The sequence below is a fragment of the Pristis pectinata genome, chromosome 33, assembly GCF_009764475.1.
Source record: "Pristis pectinata isolate sPriPec2 chromosome 33, sPriPec2.1.pri, whole genome shotgun sequence".
Lineage (NCBI taxonomy): Eukaryota > Metazoa > Chordata > Chondrichthyes > Rhinopristiformes > Pristidae > Pristis > Pristis pectinata.
In genome coordinates this window covers 15,667,168-15,686,354 of record NC_067437.1, presented here as the reverse complement: position 1 = coordinate 15,686,354, position 19,187 = coordinate 15,667,168, and the positions used below count along the sequence as shown (strand labels likewise).

The 19,187-nt window shown below is 40.9% G+C and overlaps 1 protein-coding gene across 1 annotated transcript in view; it reads left to right on the top strand.

The window, feature by feature from the left end:
• LOC127585430 (guanylyl cyclase C-like) overlaps window positions 1–19,187 on the top strand; it is a 57,578-nt gene that overhangs the window by 32,394 nt on the left and 5,997 nt on the right. The window contains exons 13-26 of the mRNA XM_052042856.1: window positions 1,485–1,547; window positions 2,815–2,886; window positions 4,846–4,950; window positions 5,708–5,794; window positions 6,979–7,111; window positions 7,753–7,890; window positions 10,713–10,801; window positions 11,091–11,182; window positions 12,625–12,783; window positions 14,801–14,993; window positions 15,403–15,577; window positions 16,605–16,703; window positions 17,515–17,609; window positions 18,581–18,657. Of these exons, the coding sequence (XP_051898816.1) occupies window positions 1,485–1,547; window positions 2,815–2,886; window positions 4,846–4,950; window positions 5,708–5,794; window positions 6,979–7,111; window positions 7,753–7,890; window positions 10,713–10,801; window positions 11,091–11,182; window positions 12,625–12,783; window positions 14,801–14,993; window positions 15,403–15,577; window positions 16,605–16,703; window positions 17,515–17,609; window positions 18,581–18,657 (1,577 nt within the window). The remainder of the gene's footprint in view (window positions 1–1,484; window positions 1,548–2,814; window positions 2,887–4,845; window positions 4,951–5,707; window positions 5,795–6,978; window positions 7,112–7,752; window positions 7,891–10,712; window positions 10,802–11,090; window positions 11,183–12,624; window positions 12,784–14,800; window positions 14,994–15,402; window positions 15,578–16,604; window positions 16,704–17,514; window positions 17,610–18,580; window positions 18,658–19,187) is intronic.

The following is a 19,187-nucleotide window of genomic DNA, read 5'->3' as shown; positions in this document are numbered from 1 at the left end:
CATCTAATCTATGCTGTCTCCCAGAGCAATCCCATTGCCCCACCAATTTTCCCTACAACCTGTTTTCCCAACATTCCTATCAATTATACCACCCCCAATGCACAAGGGGCAATTTACAGTGGCAAGTTAACTTACCAACCTGAATATGTTTGGGACATGGGAGGAAACTGGAGCTCCTGAGAAGTGTCAGGATTGTACTAGGGTCACGGAAGCTGTGAGACAGCAGCTCTACCAGCTGCAGCAGCTCTACCAGCCACCAAGAGCTTAAACAAATTGAAGTATCATGTGAGGTTGCGAAGAGCATCAGCTGATTTATGCACAGCAAAGTCTCATGAACAACAATGAAGTGGATGGCCAGATGATCAACTTTAGGTTTTTGTTCTGGGCCAGCTATTGACCCAAGCAGAGAACTCCGCTGCTGTTCCCCTGCCATGGGATCTATATCAGAGAAGAGAGCAGCAACATGGCCTTCAGTTAAGATATCCTTTGAAAGATAGAACCTCCAATTATACTTCTCATTGAATTGTCAACCTGAATTTTGTGATCATGTTCCTTGACAGAGCCCTCATCTCATGTCTTTTGGCTTAGAGGTGGAGGGGTAATCTACCTGAACCACTGAGTGACATTTGGATGTTGTAAAAACTGTTAGAAGTTTGTTAAGTGTTAGAGGACCTCCTAATATGTGAAAAGCTCCATGAATAGTCCTTGCACCTCTTTGATATAAGATATAAGATATTTATTTATTAGTCACATGTACATCAAAGCACACAGTGAAATTCGTCTTTTTGCGCTACTGTGAATGTGCTGGGGCGCAGTCCGCAAGTGTCACCACTCTTCCGGTGCCAACATAGATGCCCACAGCTCCTAACCTGTATGTCTTTGGAATGTGGGAGGAAACTAGAGCACCTGGAGGAAACCCATACAGACACGGGAGAAAGTACAAACTCCTTACCCCATCCATGACACATGAGTGGTTTTATAGAGTAAAGTAGTAAAAACTGTTTGTATTGGCGGGATTTTTTGCAGTAATTGACAAAAATAGGAGATATGTTTTATGCAATGAATTGTTATAATGTGGAATGCAATGTTTGAAACGATGCAGCTAAAGGGAATCCTTGAAGGGGAAATAGTAAGAGAAACAATCAAGACAGCAGGGCCAAATGGGTAGTTTTTCTTGAAGGGAAGACGCAGGCACATTGGGCTGAATGGCCTCCTTCTAAGCTGCATGATTCCAAGACGTTTTTTGTGGAGCAAATAGGCCCCTGCCAGAATTCAGATTTTTATGATCAGCAATTTAGAAGATCAAACATTGCAACATACCACTTACAAACTTGCAAAAAATAAAATGGAGTTCATTTTTCTCAAATGATAAATTATGTTTCAGAGGTCCTCAATATCAGGGATAATTCAATTACTGTCACCCTAAGTTAAATAAATGTAGACTGGCTCCATAACGAACAATCTATTTTGTCTTTTATCTCTAGATTGAAGAAGACAAGAGAAAAGATAACTTTGTGCCAATATTGAGAGCAAAATATGACAAAAAGGTATTGAATCTTGGTTTTAATATTCTCATCCTGTGCTCAAATTCCTATATAGCCACACCCCTCCCTATATCCGTAATGTCCTCTGGTCTTAACACATCTCTGGGATTTCTGTATTCTGGTTACCCAGATTTTAATAACTACACTGCTGGCAGCTGCTGAGGCTTTACTGAGTGAAATTCCATGCCTAAACCTCTCTTCTTCTCCTCCTTTAAGACTCTGCTGGAAACCTACCTCTTTGACCAAGTTTTTAGTCATCTGCCCATATATTTCCAATGTGGCATGAGTTTGATTGTGCTCCTATGTCATGTATTGGAATATTTTGTTATGCTAAGGACTTGAATTCTTTGTTTTTTATTTTGATTTAACTTGTGGGTGTGCTTTTGATTTCTATAATTTTTTGGCAAAATTGGTTAACTTTGGACATGGTCAGTGCACTGTGAAGTTTTCAGTGATCTGAAATTTTCTTACCCTTGATTTAGAGGGATGCACACACAGGATCCCTGTCACTTGCTAGACTGACCTTAATTCTGACCTTAATTCTGCTATTTTTCAAGAAGTTGTGGAATTCAAACTTGGGAGTTGGAGTGAGCTGCTCTGCAATCTGCAGGAAGTTGGTTTAGCACCAAAAATGATCGTCTCTGTCACAACATCTCACTGGTTTTCTTTTACTGAAGCCATTGGCTGCTTGGATCAATTTTGGAAACAATTTCTGCTGGGGGACACTGTCTTCAGAGTGAAATCCCTTAGGCGACACAAGTTCTTTCATGTTGTTACGTATACCTTTTGTTTTTGCCCCATTCCTGCCCACACTTTTATTTTTCCTGTACTTTTCACCACCATCATAATGCTGACTAGCACAAGCCACAGACAAATGAGATTGGTCAGTATTCGGAATGTAAGCTTTGAAAGCAAAATGGAAATACTGCACAATTAATTTGTCAGCACTGAGTTTTAAAGGTTGGAAAAACAATTTTTCCGAGTAGATCTTTGGGGGTGTTTTTTCTTCCTTTTTTTCAACTAAAACTGAAACATTCAAGCCCTAATTACATAAAAGGTGCTATGTAAATTCAAATTGTTGTTACTCCAAGTCAACAATGGGAAGCCAAACGGCATGAATGTGATTAACATCACTGCCCGCTACCCAATACCCAAGTATTTATCTGCTGCCACAAACATGTACCTGGCCATTTTCATGCTGTGACTGTCAAGTAAAGCCTAACTCACCTGAACTTTATGTTGACCTGAGACCTTTATTCCTCCTATCCAGATTGTTATTTTGAAGGAACTGAAACATAAAGATGGCAACTTCACTGTGAGGCAAAAGATTGAACTCAACAAAGTAAGTCTAGTTGACACTCAGCACCATTCATTTCCCAATACCCTGGGTGACATTTGTAGCGAATAAACTGAAGGAGAAAAGAAGGCAACGCTTGGACTTCTACTGTGCCCTTCACAGCCTCAGGAACCCCAAAACATCTCATAGCAATGATTCAGCAATGTGAAGTGTAATCACTGTTATAAGGAAATATTATGTCATCTTCGTTGCAGAGGTTCTGTCCAAGCAGAAGAAACAAAATATAACAGCCAATTTGTTCAGAGTATGATCTAACAAATGGACCCTAAATAATGAGAAAATAAACTTTTTTTCTGACAATTGTTTGAGGAATAAATATTAGGCAAGACATGAGGAACATTACCTAAGCTCTTTAGAAAATTGGATGCTTAACAACACTTCTGAATGTAGGCAGTGTCTTAGCTTAAATTCTCATTTAGATGGTGCCTCAGAGAATGTGATGCTCCCTCAATATTGCATGAGTGTCAGCTTGGATTTTACACCCACACATCTTCCTTGAAACCACAAGCTGTAACTCAAAGACAAGAGCTGCACTCTGATCTAGGTTTCGTGGTTTTGTGCCCCTTCCCCATGGAGAATCTCCATGCTTAGCATGGGTCACTAACTCCAGCAATTGAATAATGCCAGTCATAACACATCACTATGTGCTTCTTAAGATCTATTTTACAGCAAGGAAATAGTGTGGGCAAGGATGTGCCTGTTTTATGCGAAGGGCATTGTATGGTGGACATGGCACAGTGGCACACCAGATAGAGCTGCTGCCTCACAGCTTCAGCAGTTTGGGTTCTATCCTGACCTCTGGTGCTGTCTGTGTGGAGTTTGCACGTTTTCCTGGATTGCATGTTTTTCCTCCTGGTGCACCGGTTTCCTGCACATACCAAAGCTGCTGTAAGTTACCCCTAGTGCTCGTGGGTGATAGGAGAGTCAGGGGAATTAATGGACAAGTGAGAGCAGATGGGAATGAGGTTGCTCTGTGAATCAGCATAGACTCAATGGCTGAATTACCTTCTGCTGTGTTATAAGAATAATATGAAAAATATATAAAAAAGATACCCCCCCCCATCCCAGTATAAGGTATCTGACTTAGGACTGCTGAGCATTCACAGTAGTGACCATGCTAGGAGTAGATTCAACCTCCAGCACTAACGCCCTCAATTTGATAGAGTGTGGAGCATGCTATCACAAGGAATAGTTTAAGTCAATAGCATGGACATATTGAAGGGGAAGTTAGAGAAGTGCATGAGGGAGAAGGGAAGTTGGATGAAGGGAGTGGAGAAAGCTCATGAAGCATGAACACCTATGCTGAGTGGCCTGTTTCTGTGCTGTATTTTCTATGTAATAAATAGAAACTTGACAATAGAATTCAAGTGCACAGAATGATAGAGACCAGGTAACAGGTACAAGTTTAATCAAGAGTAAAGAAAATTGCATTTGAGAAGTCCAGGTTGTGTACATAAAGAACACTTTATAATCCAGAATAACTCTGTATTCCCTTCATCTACAACATTGATTAAACATCGAGCACTTTGGGACATTTTACTGTTAAAGGTGCTGTGTGAATGTAAGTTGTTGTTATTGGAAGGTCTGAATATATAAATAAATCTTTGAAGGTGACAGAACAAGTTAATAAAAACAGGAACCTGTTGCTTGATAAATCAATATGTAATGTCACTCTGAGTTATTTTGATCCGGAATGTGTTAAATAAAAAAGATGATGAAGCAAATTCAATAATATCTTTTAAAAGGGAATTGGATAAGTACTTGAAAAGAAAAAGAATTGTAGGTCTTTGAGCAAAAATAGTTTAGAGAGGGAATAATTGAGTAGTTCTTGCAAATAGTTGAAAAACCATAATGATACAAATGGCCTCTTCAGTGCTATTTCACTCTGACATAAGATTACTAATCAGCTTGTTCCAAAATCCTAAGTGAAAGTTCTTTTTTCAGTTGCTCCAAATCGATTACTATAATTTAACCAAATTTTATGGAACGGTGAAGATTGACATGGAGATATTCATGGTGATTGAGTACTGTGAGCGAGGATCATTGCGGGTAAGTCAGCCCACATTTTCCTTCAATTTTTGAACAGCAAATAGTTAGAGACTATTGCTGAGGTCCTGGATATCTGACATTACAATTCACTTAGTGAATTATAATGTCAGATATCCAGGACTTCAGCAAGAATTTCCAGGTTCCTTTCTTGGTTGAAAATTGAGTTAGTTGGGGAAATTATATGCCACTGCACATTGTGCAGGAGATCAATCCCATTTTTTTGCAAAATACTTTTTTTTTAGCATTGATTGGCTCTAGAAGCAAAAGTGTTCATCTCTAGAACATTGTGGACGTAGGTGGTAACTTCAAAGAAAAGGGGCGAGGGGAAGAATAAATAGTTTAAATCAAGAGAGTCATGTATCTCAAAGTTAAGCATGTGTGTGTCTGTTAGTTAGTTCAAAATAAATTTATTTTTTTTAGTATATAAACTTGGATTAATGTAAGACCAGATTGCAAACTGGCTGGTTTGCTGAGGCTAATTTCGACATGGATGGAGGTCTCTTTTTTTTGTTTCTCCATCTGAGGGAAAAAAAACTGAACCTGTTGCATAATCTCAAAGACTGATATTGAACAAATAAAGAACATGGCTGGGTGACCTGTGCCGCCTGGATCTCTGGAGACTATAATCTGCAGCATTCACTGCATCTGATTACCATTTGACATTGTTTCTTGAATCAAGTCTGGCAAATTAGTCTCCACAATAGTTATTAACTTCTATTGATTGAGTAGCTTTGATTATCTGTGTTATTTTTATCAGGATGTTTTGAATGATACAATATCATATCCCGATGGCACTTTTATGGATTTGGAATTCAAGGTATCAGTCATGTATGACATTGCAAAGGTGAGTGGAACTGCTTGAATATGAAGAGCTGCTTTAGGCCCTAACTCAGTACAAAATTGAAAATGAGCAGTCAATAATTCAAATTACTAACCATTTCCAACCTTTACAGCAACAGCAGCAACATCAACTCGATCAAACTTAATTTGTAATTAAAATCTTTCTGGTAAATTCTTAAATAGTTTAATTGCAAACAAGAATCGGCCGATCTTTTTCTTCCTGCTCATTGTCTGTGTGCATTTGCTTGTTTGCATGTGTATGAGTGCATGTGTGCGCGTGTGTGTCTGTGTGTAGGTGTTAGAGGAAAAAAGTATTAATCGTGGCTGCATGCTCCCCATGTTGATGCATTATTTTGGTTCACTAGTGAAGTACACAAAGACTGCAAATTTCCTTAGAGTGACTTCAAGTAGGTACTGACATCTTCAGAGAACATGGGAAGCCACCAGTATTCATAGTGGATTTCATTAAAGAAAACAAATAACCTTTAATGGGAAATGATAGATAAGCAGCTGCACTAACTATATTAATGAGTGGTTGGTGTGCTGGGGTTTCTAGACCAGCATAAAATGCCTGAAATGTTCATTGTCTGCTCATTTTAACCAAGAACAGGATTTAACTACCATTTTGGTCACCTAGTGACAGCATCAAACACTACCAGAGCAGATACAGCAAATATTGGATCCAGAGTAAAACTTTCTCTGCACCATCTTGTGAAAGATGCCATAGAAGGGCAGCATAGATTAGATATAGAGTATAACTCCCACTGAATTGTCCTATCAACTATTCCAAGGGCAGGTTCACTATGGGTTAGACAAAATGGATTGAAGTTCCCTCAACACTGACCCCTGAGAATTTTCCAGGGTAGGTTTGGGATACATTAGATATAGAGTAAAGCTTCCTCCACATTGTCCCATCAAACACTCCCAGAGTCGCCACAACATACATTATGAGACAAAGATTAACTGTACAACTGATCAAAAAACAAATGTAAAATAGTCAACTAATAGAACTAACACATATCTTCATATCAAATATCCTACATCATATAATATCACGTATCATCTATCATGTCACATACAATTTTCTGATTCTGCTACAGAAGCCTGCATTGTACTATGTCTATATTTGGAAGTTTCATGCTAAACTTGTCATTTAACGTAACTAATATATTGGATTTTGTTTTTAAGGGTATGTCATATCTACATTCAAGCCATGTAGAAGTGCATGGGAATCTGAAATCTACGAATTGCGTGGTAGACAATCGGATGGTGGTGAAAATTACCGAATTTGGGTTTAATACCATTGTTATGCCACAGAAAGGTGAACTTTGGAAATCTTAAGAATCGAAAATACGGGATCATTCCTTTTGTTATTCCTTGTCACATGACAAAAATTCCAAACTGATCTACAAGAAGAGGGGCAAGATGTCCTGGTGGGTGACCAGAGTTAATAAGTTTAAAGAGCTTAAAGAGGTCGGTAGAGGAGAGATAGCATGGAGCAGAGTAATAAAGAGCCTGAATGATGACTGGGAACCTCTGCTGTGGTTGAGGTAGTTCAACTTTAGGCTGGGGAAGAGGACAGGTAACATGTTGAGCCAAGAGTCTATCAGGCCCATTCAGTTGGACATAAAAGATCAATTGGTGATACTTTGTAGAAGAGCAATGGAGTTCTCTCCAGTGCTCTGCCCAATACTTATTTTTCAAACATCATCACAAGAAATGTGATTGTCAGTATATCATTGCTATTTGTAAGACCTTGCTGTGTGCATATTGGCTGTGGTGTTTCCCACATTTAAATAATATCAACAGTACTTTACTGGCTGTAAAGTATTTTGTGACATCCTAAGGTTGTGAAAGTGTTTATAGAAATGCAAATACTTTCCTTCAGATACTTTCAGTTGTCTATGCAAGAAGTAGAATGTGTTCATCCATGTACTTTTTTCCTCAAATCTCCAATGCTAGGTCTGTGGACAGCTCCTGAGCACCTGCGGAACGAGGGAATATCTCAGAAAGGTGACACGTATAGTTACGGGATCATAGGTCAGGAGATCATCTATCGAAAGGATACCTTCTATACTCAAGCATGTAGTGATCCTGCAGGTAATTGATGTCATGAATGCATAAGTATAAGAGCTATTTTTTGACATTTGGGACAGCCAGTGATATTTGATGCATGGTATAAAGACTGTTGACAAATTCAACTATGAGACCAAATGTTCATCAGTTGCTAAACTATCAGCCAGGATCTTCCATTCCCACGCCAGCACAAATGTTGGGAGTTACCTGTGTTGCCCTGTGGAAGGCTCACGGAGTCCCCTTGTGGCTTCTCAGCTCCCAGGCTAGGAAGTCTGCCCTTCAAGTGTGTTGAGGTTAACCACACAAGCACAGCAATCCCCAGAGGGGAGACATTAATTGCACAGAGAAATGTCAGCAGAGCTGTGTTTTATTATTTACTTAAATTAACTTTAGTGTTTTAAAGTGTGTGTGTTCTTAGTGAGTTAAACGCAAAATAAAAGTTTTATATTTTAAATTATTTTAACTATGTTTTGACTGGACCTGAGTGTTATTAAATGATTGTGAATGTGAAAGATATTCAGAGTATAGAGGAACAATGACAACTTTGATAGCTGGAAGCATGGCTTTACCACTGTCAAAGCCATTCCATAAGTGCAGCAGGCTGATTGCACTGAGACAGCCCCTGTGCTACATTAAACCATGTCAGAGGACTGGGAGTCAGGGCCCCATAGGTGTTCACACCAACAGCCATGCGAGAACAAACAGCATGGCCCAAGGCAGGTGACCAGAAACTTTGGGGCAGTGGTGGCGCATTTTGCCTAGATTGAAATCCATTTGCCACACTTTAGCCCATTTGTTTAATCAATTCACACCATATTATAATTCTCTACTTCCATCTGCACTGTTTACAATGCTACTGATCTTTGTATCATTAGTATCTTTCCAGACCTGGCGTTTTATTCATATTGTTTAAGACCTATATAATTATTGTAAATTTTGAGAACCCAGAAAAGAGGTCTCATTATTGATTTGCAACTTATTCAATATTTACTTTAACCAAAGGCATTTGACTTTGAAAAACAAATTTTCCTTTTATCAATGATTTAGGGATTATAGATGGAGACATAAGAGGCTGCAGATGCTGGAAATCTGGAACAACATACAAAGGAGCTGGAGGAGCTCAGCAGGTCAGGCAGCATCTATGGAGGAAATGATTGTCATCGTTTTGGGTTGGGACGAAACATTGACTGTCCATCTCCCTCCATAAATGCTGCCTGACCTGCCAAGTTCCTCCAGCTCCTTTGTGTGTTATTAAGGATTTCAGATCTCTGTTTTTATGAATGATTTATTAAATTGAATTTCATTTTTGTCTTAATGGAATGTGCATGCTGTTTGTGATGTATATAAATGACCTGGATGAAAATGTACATGGGTGGGCTCGTAAATTTGCAGATGATACGAAGACTGGTGTGGATAGCATAAAAGACCAGCAAAGGATACAGCGGGATATAGATCAGTTGCAGATATGGGCGGAGAAATGGCAGGTGGAGTTCAACCCGGCCAAATGTGAGGTGTTGCACCTTGGCAGATCAAATGTAAAGAGACAGTACACCATTAATGGCAAGACCCTTAACAGTGTTGATGAGCAGAGGGATCATGGGGTCCAAGTTCATAGCTCCCTGTAAGTGGCTACACAGGTTGATAGGTGTCTTTTCCCCAGGTTTGAAATGTCTAATACCAGAGGGCATGCATTTAAGGTGATAGGGGGTAAGTTCAAAGGAGATGTGCAAAGCAAGTTTTTTTTACACAGAGTGGCGGGTGCCTGGAGTGTGCTGCCTGGGGTGGTGGTGGAGGCAAATACGATAGGGGCCATTCAAGAAGCTCTTAGATAGGCACATGAATGTGAGGGAAATGGCAGGATATGGACATTGTGTAGGCAGAAGGGATTAGTTTAGTTGGGCATTTTATTACTAATGTAATTGGTTTGGCACAACATTGTGGGCCAAAGGGCCTGTTCCTGTGCTGTACTGTTCTATGTTCTATAAAATCTGACATTTCCCATCTTCCCAGGGAGGCTATTATTAGAGTGTGTAGAGTGTGAATATTTCTGCGCACTGGCATCAGTGTTAACTGAAGGACTCTTTAATTAACACCAAGTCTAGTTTGACACTTCAGCACAGCACTGAGGGAATGCTGCATTGTTGGAGATACCGTCTTATTGCGAGACATTGAACCTTAAGACAATAATGCCATTAAATATCAAGGGTAGATGATTAAATTCCCTTTGTCTGCAACTTCCATGGCTTGTCACTTATCAGCCCCTTGCCAGGAGAGATTTTCTCCCCTGAAAGACATGAATGAACCAAATAGATTTTTAATGGCAGTCATTGCTAACACAAGAGACTACAGATGCAGTAATCTGGAGCATAATAAAAAATTCTGGAGGAACTCAGCAACTCGATCAGCATCTATGGAAGCGAAGGGATAGTCAGTGTTTCTGGTTGAGACCGTGCATCAGGACTGAGTGTAAAGGGGAGATAGCCAGTATAAAGTGGAGGTGTGAAGGGCTGCTAACATTACTAAATGAATTTCAGTTCCAGAGCTGGTGCAGGGGGATCTGAGCTTATACCTCTGGATTGTTCGTTCAGGCCTCTTTTTTCTTTTCTGGTAATTTAACCACCCAGTGACATTGTATTCCCTGGAGGGGTGACACTCTCATTGCTGGTGCTTGTATAGTTAGTGCAGGACTTTGGAGAATCTGAGAATTCCAATCCTTCTTATTTGTTTCCTCAAACATGAGAAGCATGAAATCCTTGGAATAAGGATTTTTCTGATACTATGAATTCTTAACCCTCCAAATGTTGGTCAGATGGTAAATGGATTGTTTATTTTCACTGTTTGTCCAGAGAAGTTGAAGAGGGTGATGATGGCAAATGAATCCACACCACTTCGCCCCAGTCTTCCTTTGGAGACCGCCACAGACCAGGAACTAGAGGTAAAGGAACCAGAGGTTTGAGAAAGCTTAGGTCCCAATGGGTTCAAGTCAGAGTCACCCGATGTCTCTCTGTGCCCAGATCTGATTAACCTCCTGTCTCAGAGTTTAGGTAGGATTATTCCCACATCCCAATGTAGTTGGATTTTGACCTGTTGCTTTGGATTTAATTAATGCAATGTCCCTCTGTGATCAAGTCAGGTTAATCCCATGTACCCCCCATACCCAGATCTAATTAACCCCAAGTCCTGGTGGGTTCCGGTCTCATTCTTCATGCCTTTTTGCATTCCAGGTGTTCGGGCTGATCAAGAACTGCTGGGAGGAAGATCCAGAAAAAAGACCAGACTTCAAGAAAATTGAGGCCACACTGGCCAAGATATTAAGGTTAGTGGAAGTAGAGATGAAGTTTATACATGACTACACAGTATCTGCACTCAGGAAGAGACAGTATATCTCAGAGATGGGGAAATCCAGAGTCATATATCAGGCAATTAGCAAAAGAACTGGAAGAGGCCATTCAGTCTGCCAGCCTGTTGTACCATTTACTAGGATCATGGATGATCAATATCTTAAATCCTATGAACTGGGACTCATAACACCTAATACTCTGACCCAACAAAAGTTTATCAAGCTCAGAGATGAAATTATCAGTCTGCCATCCACAACATACACACAGACACACACACAAAAACACATACATTTGTAAATATTCCCTTCCCGCTGTCAAGTATTCCTGGAATAAAATTCTCCCCCATCTCACCAGCAAAGGCACTTCAAAATTTCTAAATGACTAGCCTTTGGTGTCTATTCACTCAACACTTCTCTTACATCTTCCATGCCATTGACTGCTGTGCTGGAGTGCTCTGACACTCTGGTCTTTCAAGAAAAGGGTGGCAGTCTCAAACATTTGTAGTTTACTGTCAGGTTCAGTTTGATCACGTAAAGGGTTCTTTTCTCTGCCAAAGCTGTTCACCAAATCCCCCAGGATTAGAAAGATACCTCTTCTCTGTCAAAAATTCTCTCCTCAAACTCTCTTTCTTGCTTCCTCCTACAATGTGGAAGGAACTCAGAGATTTATTTGTCATTCAGATAGATAAATTTATCCAGCTGCCTCTGCTGCTTCCATTAGCCCATTAAGCCAAATCCCCTAAGGATGCTTCCTGCCAAAATCCTGAGCTTTCACCTTTCTCTAGCTTCTGTCTACAATCTCTCCGCAGGCCCTCTCCAAGCTCCTCTTGTCACAACCAAATTGTGAACTACATCATTCCTCCTCATCTCCATTTTACATGGATGACTTCTCTTTCTGAAACAAAGTGCCCCAAATTCCAGGCTCACCTGTGAGCTGAAATGTCCTCTCAGCATCTACCTTCAATATGATGACTTTCACAAGGCAGCTTTTATTTAATATGTTGTTACAATGGCATTCTACATCTCCAAGTAAAATGTACCACTTTTACACTTCACCAGCTGCTTAATCCAGGTGCAAAGCAGTGCTTTGGGAAATAGTTATATCAGAGTTGAGTTGTCCTCCTGTCAAAAGGCCAGTATCACACTATGAGAAGTTGAGACTCAAGCCCTTACTTGGCATTCACTTTCCCCATGCCTTGCTACAAATCTGCCTTAAACTCAATCCTGATCTTGCACATGAGCTAAAGGAAACCTTCCTACTCCATGTCTTGTAGTTCTGGACTGTGAAACAGAACTTGTTGATAATTTGCTAGTTTTACCTCCATAGAGAATTTGCTAGAAAGACACAATGTACAGTGTGACATGGAAACTGTGTAGATGTGGAAGCTGTAGTTAGGTTTTTGTTGATTCTTTTACAGCACGTTCCATAGTGAGACCAACAAGAGCTACATGGACACGCTGATCCGCCGGCTTCAGATGTACTCAAAGAATCTGGAGCACCTGGTGGAAGAGAGAACTGTCCTGTACAAAGCTGAACGCGACAGAGCAGATCAACTGAACTACATGCTGTTACCTAAGTGAGCAGATCCCTGCCAGGTTTATCTGATTCCTTGGTTTCTGATTCTATTTCTCTGGACAGTGGTCTATCCTGCCAACGGGTGGTCTGCCATTCCACGTACAGGTGTCAATGATTGCACCTTGCTGTTTGATTAATTGTCTCATTGGCTGGTTGTCGAGGTGAGAAAATCCACATTCTCACTGTGCTAGTTGCTTACCCAGAGAGTGAGATTGCCACCATTTGGAGTCACTGATACAAACAGTATTGATGAATTTAAGGGGAAATTAAATAAGCATGTGAGGGAGAAGGAATGTAGGGTTATACTGGTGGATTGAGACAAAGAAGGATGGAACGCTTCTCAAAGGGAACATAAACTGGTCTGGACTGGTTAGGCCTTGTGACCCTTTTCTGCACTGTGCACACAATGTGATTCTATGTATTAATCTAATTTTCTTTTGAGAATTATAATCGAATCTCCTTCCACCAGCCTTACAGGCAGTGTTTTCCAAATTACTGCAACCTGCTCCATCAAATCTCCACTTTACTATGAGTTATCTATTGAAATAAGTCATCAGTTCAGTTGTCAGTCCTGGTGGGTCCATAAATCAATTTAACATCCTAAGGGGTGGGGGGGGGGGGGTTGACAGGGTAAGTGTTGAGATGTTTCCACTGGTGGAAGCTAGTGGAATATGGGGCTGGTCATCTAAAACTGAGGTGTGTGGAAACTTCAGTTTCCAGTGAATCTCTCCCATTCTCTGCCCCTGAGGGTGGTGGATGCCAGATCAGTAGATATATTTAAGGTGCAGAAAGATAAGTATTTGAAGGATCAAGGAACTAAGGGTTATTGGGAACTGGGATGGAGGAGTTGAGGCCAGCATAGGTCAGTCATGATCATATTGAATGGTGGGTCAGGCTTGAGGGGCTGAGTGGCCTACTCCTGCTCCTGTTTTCTTCTCTTGTGTTATTGTCTTTCCATTATTCATTCTTGCATTATTATTGCCACTGACGAGACTGGGATTTATTACCAGCCCCAGTGGGCATGAGAAAGTGATGATGAGCAGCCTCCATGGTTCACTGTGGTTCATCTTTATTGTTTGTAGCAGTTAGATGTGACTGAAGCAATACAGGAAATACTCAGCAAGTCAGATGGCATCTGTGGAGAGAGAAACAGTTCATGTTTCAGTTTGATGACTGTTAATCAGAACATCATCACATGATATAGTGTGAGAAGGGTAGCCAGCTAAAGTCAACAGATTTTCTCCTTTAATGAGCATTATTGAATAAGCTGAGTCTTAATAACAGTTCAACTATTTTGTGTTCACTTTTACTTGCATTTTTTTTCCAGATTAGTTACAATGAAGTCAAGTTCTTAAACTGTTCTTGTGGGATATGAATGTTTTCTGATTTAGCTGCCAATTACCAGAACCTCTGTCCCTCTAGACTCAGACTGAGATGTTGACTGGAATTGATTGATTCCTGTTTGACCTGGATAAAGGGTTTTAATGGCTTGGTTGATGCAGAGTGCCGGTTAGAGTGTAAGTGGGGACCTAACGACTAGATAAAATCCTGGCTGGTTTCCAAAGGTTTTATGTTTTCAGGGAGGTAGACTTTCACAGTGCACTGGTTGAGGGGACATTGAAAGGTAGCTCTTGAAGAGCAGACTTACAATATTCCCGCTGATCGCTGATGTAGTCTCTGCCCTTCTGTGACTCAGGAATGCAGCAATCCCAGTTCCTGATCTAACCCCAAAGTGGTAATGGTGTTACTGGCTTCCAATATATTAATGGCATGTTCAGAGAATGCAGCAACTTCATAGTTATGATGTGAGGAAGGGACCAGTATCTTCAGATTCAGCAACACTGTTAAAAGGTACATTGATTCCTCAGAGTATTCATTTATATTGTAGGGATGTCAATGCTCCTGTGAAAAACAGTGACTTGTTTTACTAACTTAATGGTGCTATACGGTGTCTTAATTCTATTTTTCTAATCAAAAGGATCAAGGAGAGATCATGTCTCTTTTGCTTTCTGTTCTAGGCCTGTAGTGATATCACTGAAGACAACTGGCCGGGTAGAGTCTGAGCTTTTTGAAGAAGTGACCATCTACTTCAGTGACATTGTGGGGTTCACTACCATCTGTAAGTTCAGCACTCCCATGGAAGTGGTCGACATGTTAAATGACATGTACAAGAATTTTGATCAAATCCTCGACAATCACGATGTTTATAAGGTAAGAGAAGCTAAGTGGGAGGTCCTGTCTCTGGTGGAGTTGAGTTGTTGTCACTGAGTAAATGTCATTCACATTCACCTTGGTCAGACCATACAGTGCACTATTCTAGTGTCCATTTCACACCTGGAGGACAATAACTTAGAGGTCTATGGTTCATGTCACTGAAATGAACTTAAAAGAGAGAACTGTGCAACTTTCTGGTCCCTATATGACACCTGGAACATTGTGCGTAGTTCTGGTCTCCATTTTAACCTTGCACCATTGTGGAAAATCTCAGTCTATATTACCAAGTTATGCAATGGAATATTTACTCGTTCATAAAGCACTTCAAAATTCCTGAGGTGATGAAAGTGTTTCTTCCCCTGTCATAAAGTTTCTACAATGACACTACTTTTTTCAATTGCATTAGGTGGAGACTATCGGAGATGCCTATATGGTGGCATCAGGTTTGCCAAAGCGGAATGGAAACAGACACGCAGTTGACATCACCCGCATGGCACTGGATATTTTAAACTTCATGGGGTCATTTGAGCTGGCTCACCTTCCTAGCCTCCCTATATGGATTCGGATAGGTATTCACTCAGGTAACTAGGAATGAGTGAACGCTCAAAGTTTCCAAAAAAAGAGTTCCAAGGGAATGGTTAAAAATCTTGAGATTCAATGCAAGGAGAAGTTTCTTTAATCATTTCCTTTCACTCCTGGATATTTGGATTTGAACATGCAAGAATTCACGTTCCTGGAGGGGGTAGAGAGAGGAATTGCAAGAATGATGCTAGGAGTGCAGGAATTCAGCAACATAGTGGGGCAGAGAGGGTTAATGCAAGAACATACAGCGATCCCCGCATTATAGCTGTTTGGATTACAGAGATTCACCCTTACAGAATTCAATCACTGCCCAAAAGTTTGAGGTACAGAATAAAATTCATTTTCACGGAATTTATGTGAATAAAAAGTTAATAAACACAAAATTTATTTTTTCAACTTGTGTTTCCTGATACATGTACAGATGATGTGGCTTCACATTACAGAAAATCGTGGTATGGACTGTTTTCTAGGAACAACCCCAACAACCCCCCCTCCCCCACCCCACTGTAACACGGGGTTGCCTGTACAGAGGTGTTCAAAATTATGAAAAGTTTAATGATCAGTTATTTGCACTGACAGGAGAATTAGCTGTAGAGGACACAAATTTAAAATAATTGACAAAAGACCATGAGTGGTGAAGAGGAAAGTTATTTTAATGCAGCAAGTTCTTAAATACATTCACAGTTGAGATTGAACTGAACTATAGGGGATTCAAGGAGTTGAGGCCAGAGATCAGATCAGCCAAGATCTTATAGTGAGCGAGCTTGAAGAGCTGAATTGTCTATTCCTGCTCCCATGTTCTTACCTGGAATAGGTGGACTGTAAGATTGGTGGAAACAGATTCGGTAATAATTTTTAAAAGGATAAACCCTTGAATAGGACACATTTGCAGGGTAGTGAGAAAGAGCAGAGGTGTGGGATGAATCAAACAGCTTTTCCAACTAACTGGCACAGACTCGCTGGATCAAATGAGCTCTGACTGTGGTATTGTTCCCATTTCTCCCACTGTGTCTCTATCTGATGCAGGTCCTTGTGCTGCGGGTGTGGTGGGGACCAAGATGCCACGTTATTGCCTATTTGGGGATGTGGTCAACACAGCTTCGCGTATGGAGTCCACAGGATTACGTAAGATACATTTTTTTCATCCCACTCTCTCTATCTTACAACCTCTCTCAAAGCATCTGCAGACTATGAGTTTCCCGGATACTTTTTTATCTCTCTGTATCTCTCTCTACATCTTTAGTTTCTTCCTCCATCTGTCCCTGTGCCTTTCTCATGTCTTTGCCTGCATCTATCTCTCTAGCCTCTCTGTCTTGCTGTAACTGTCTTCTTCAGATGTCTCTCTGTTTCTGTTGATCTCTCTCTTTCTGACTCCTTCTGTTTGCCTGTTTCTTTTTCTCCCCATCCAAGTCTCAATTTTGTCTGCCTGGATATGCCTGTCTGACCCTCTATATGTTTTAACATATAGCTTGAGTTGGATGCAGAGCAATGCTTGCTATAAGTCATTTCACCTCATTTCCCAGAGTGGATATTGTGCAGGTTAGATACACTGGAAGCATTCCTTATGCTTGCCCATCAAACACTCCCACAGCAAGTACCCTCTACACTGTCCCATTGAACTCTCCCAGGACAGGCACAACCGAGTTTGAAGCAGACTAGAACTCCCACTACATTGTTCCATCAAATCATTTCAAAGTAGCTACAGTGTGGGTTTTCTTTTTCAGATTAGTTACGATGAAGTCAACTCTGTAAAGTTCACTCTAATTTCGCATTGTGCTGTCAATTAATGCCAAATGAAAGGCCAAGTAGAGGATATTTTCCTCCTTTTAATTTGGATTGGTACAGTGTCCATCATTCAACTTCCCTCCCAGACGTATTTTTAAAAAATTAAAGCCCTTTAGTGAACAACATTAAGAAACACATATTCTCTTTGCAGCATTAAGAATTCACGTTAACCAATCGACGATCAATATACTGAAGAGGACAAGGTGTAAATTTGAATATGAAGTCCGGGGAGAGACCTATCTGAAGGTGATTCTGATCATTTAGTGCATGCTGCAACTCAGCTCCTGAGGTTTGAGTGATCTTGATTCTGGAGCGAAGTTGCTGTTGGTTGAATAGTTTCTTATTGGTTCTAAAAATTATCTCCATTCCTGTGAGGTTTGTTGGAGGTGAGATTCAGCATTGCAGTAAGAAAGACTGAAAAAGTCTTGGTGCAATGCCACAGCCATGTTTGACACCAGACTTCACTGAGAATGGTTCTGCTGCTGATCCACTGGTTAGGAATATGGCTTACAAATGATCTGCCTAATGCCATTGTGAAACAAACATAAGATGGAGATGAATTTCTGTGGATATTTGAATTTGAGGAGACTGCTCTTAATTCCTCTCAGACGATTGAGCCAAAGGCTTTATTGAGGTTGATTAAAGGCAATAATAGTGGTTGGTGCTGCTTCCTGCATTGTTGTGTGATGAAGATCATGCCCATTGTGCTGCTAAATCCCCAGTGTGATTCCAGGCGCAGCTCTTCTATCACTGGGAAAGGTTGGCTGAGGACAGCCACAAAGGTGACCGTCTCTTTGACAGACAGCAGGGAGATCAGTTGGACGTCTCCTTTCTTTCAAATGATCACAATTACAGCATCTCTGATGTCCCCTGTATATCCTTTCCTAGATGTTTAACATGCTCTCTTAGAGTGAACAACTCAGACAGCTTCAATTAGGTGCTCAAGTCCCTAGCGTGAGACTTGAAGCCATGGCCTGCTGAACCAGAGCCTCGGCCTGCTGAATCAGAGCCTCGGCCTGCTGAATCAGAGCCTCGGCCTGCTAAACCAGAGCCTCGGCCTGCTGAATCAGAGACAAATGGGAGACCCTCAGGGCTGGATGCAAGTAATGTTGATTGTGAGTATTGATTTAAAGGGCTGGGGATTCTCTTGCAGAACAAGGTAGACCCATGGACTGTGTGGTCTACATATGGAATAATTGATCTTTTGTCTGTTTCAGGGAAGAGGAACTGAAGTCACCTATTGGCTCACGGGGGAAACAGACCGCAATTTTAGGCTGCCAGCGCCCCCCTCAGCGTAAGTAAGATAGGCAGCAAGGACAGTAACACTGACAGCAGTTGTTGGTGGTGGTCTGATTGCCAACAATAGCTCATCATCTACTCCACCTGAACTTATAGCCAATGAATTATATACAAGTAAAAGGAAGCATGTGAATTTCTTTGTTCTTGAGGTAGTGGGAGGTCCTAAATGAATATTTTGCTTCCGTGTTCACCAGGGAGAGGGATTTCAACAAATGTGAGGTTAGTGTAGAATAGGCAAATGTATTGGAGCATGTCGAGGTTAAGAAAGACGCAGTATTGGAGCTACTAAAAATCATTAGGATAGATAAGTCCTCGGGGTTGGACAGGGTACACCCCAGGTTACGATGGAAGCGAGGGAAGAGATTGCTGGAGAGTTAACGATGATCTTCTGGCCATTGGAGTGGTACCAGAGGATTGGAGGATGGCAAACGTTGTTCCATTGTTCAAGAAAGGTAAAAAGGATAATCCCGGAAATTATAGGCCAGTGAGTCTTACATCAGTGGTGGGCAAACTATTGGAGAGGAT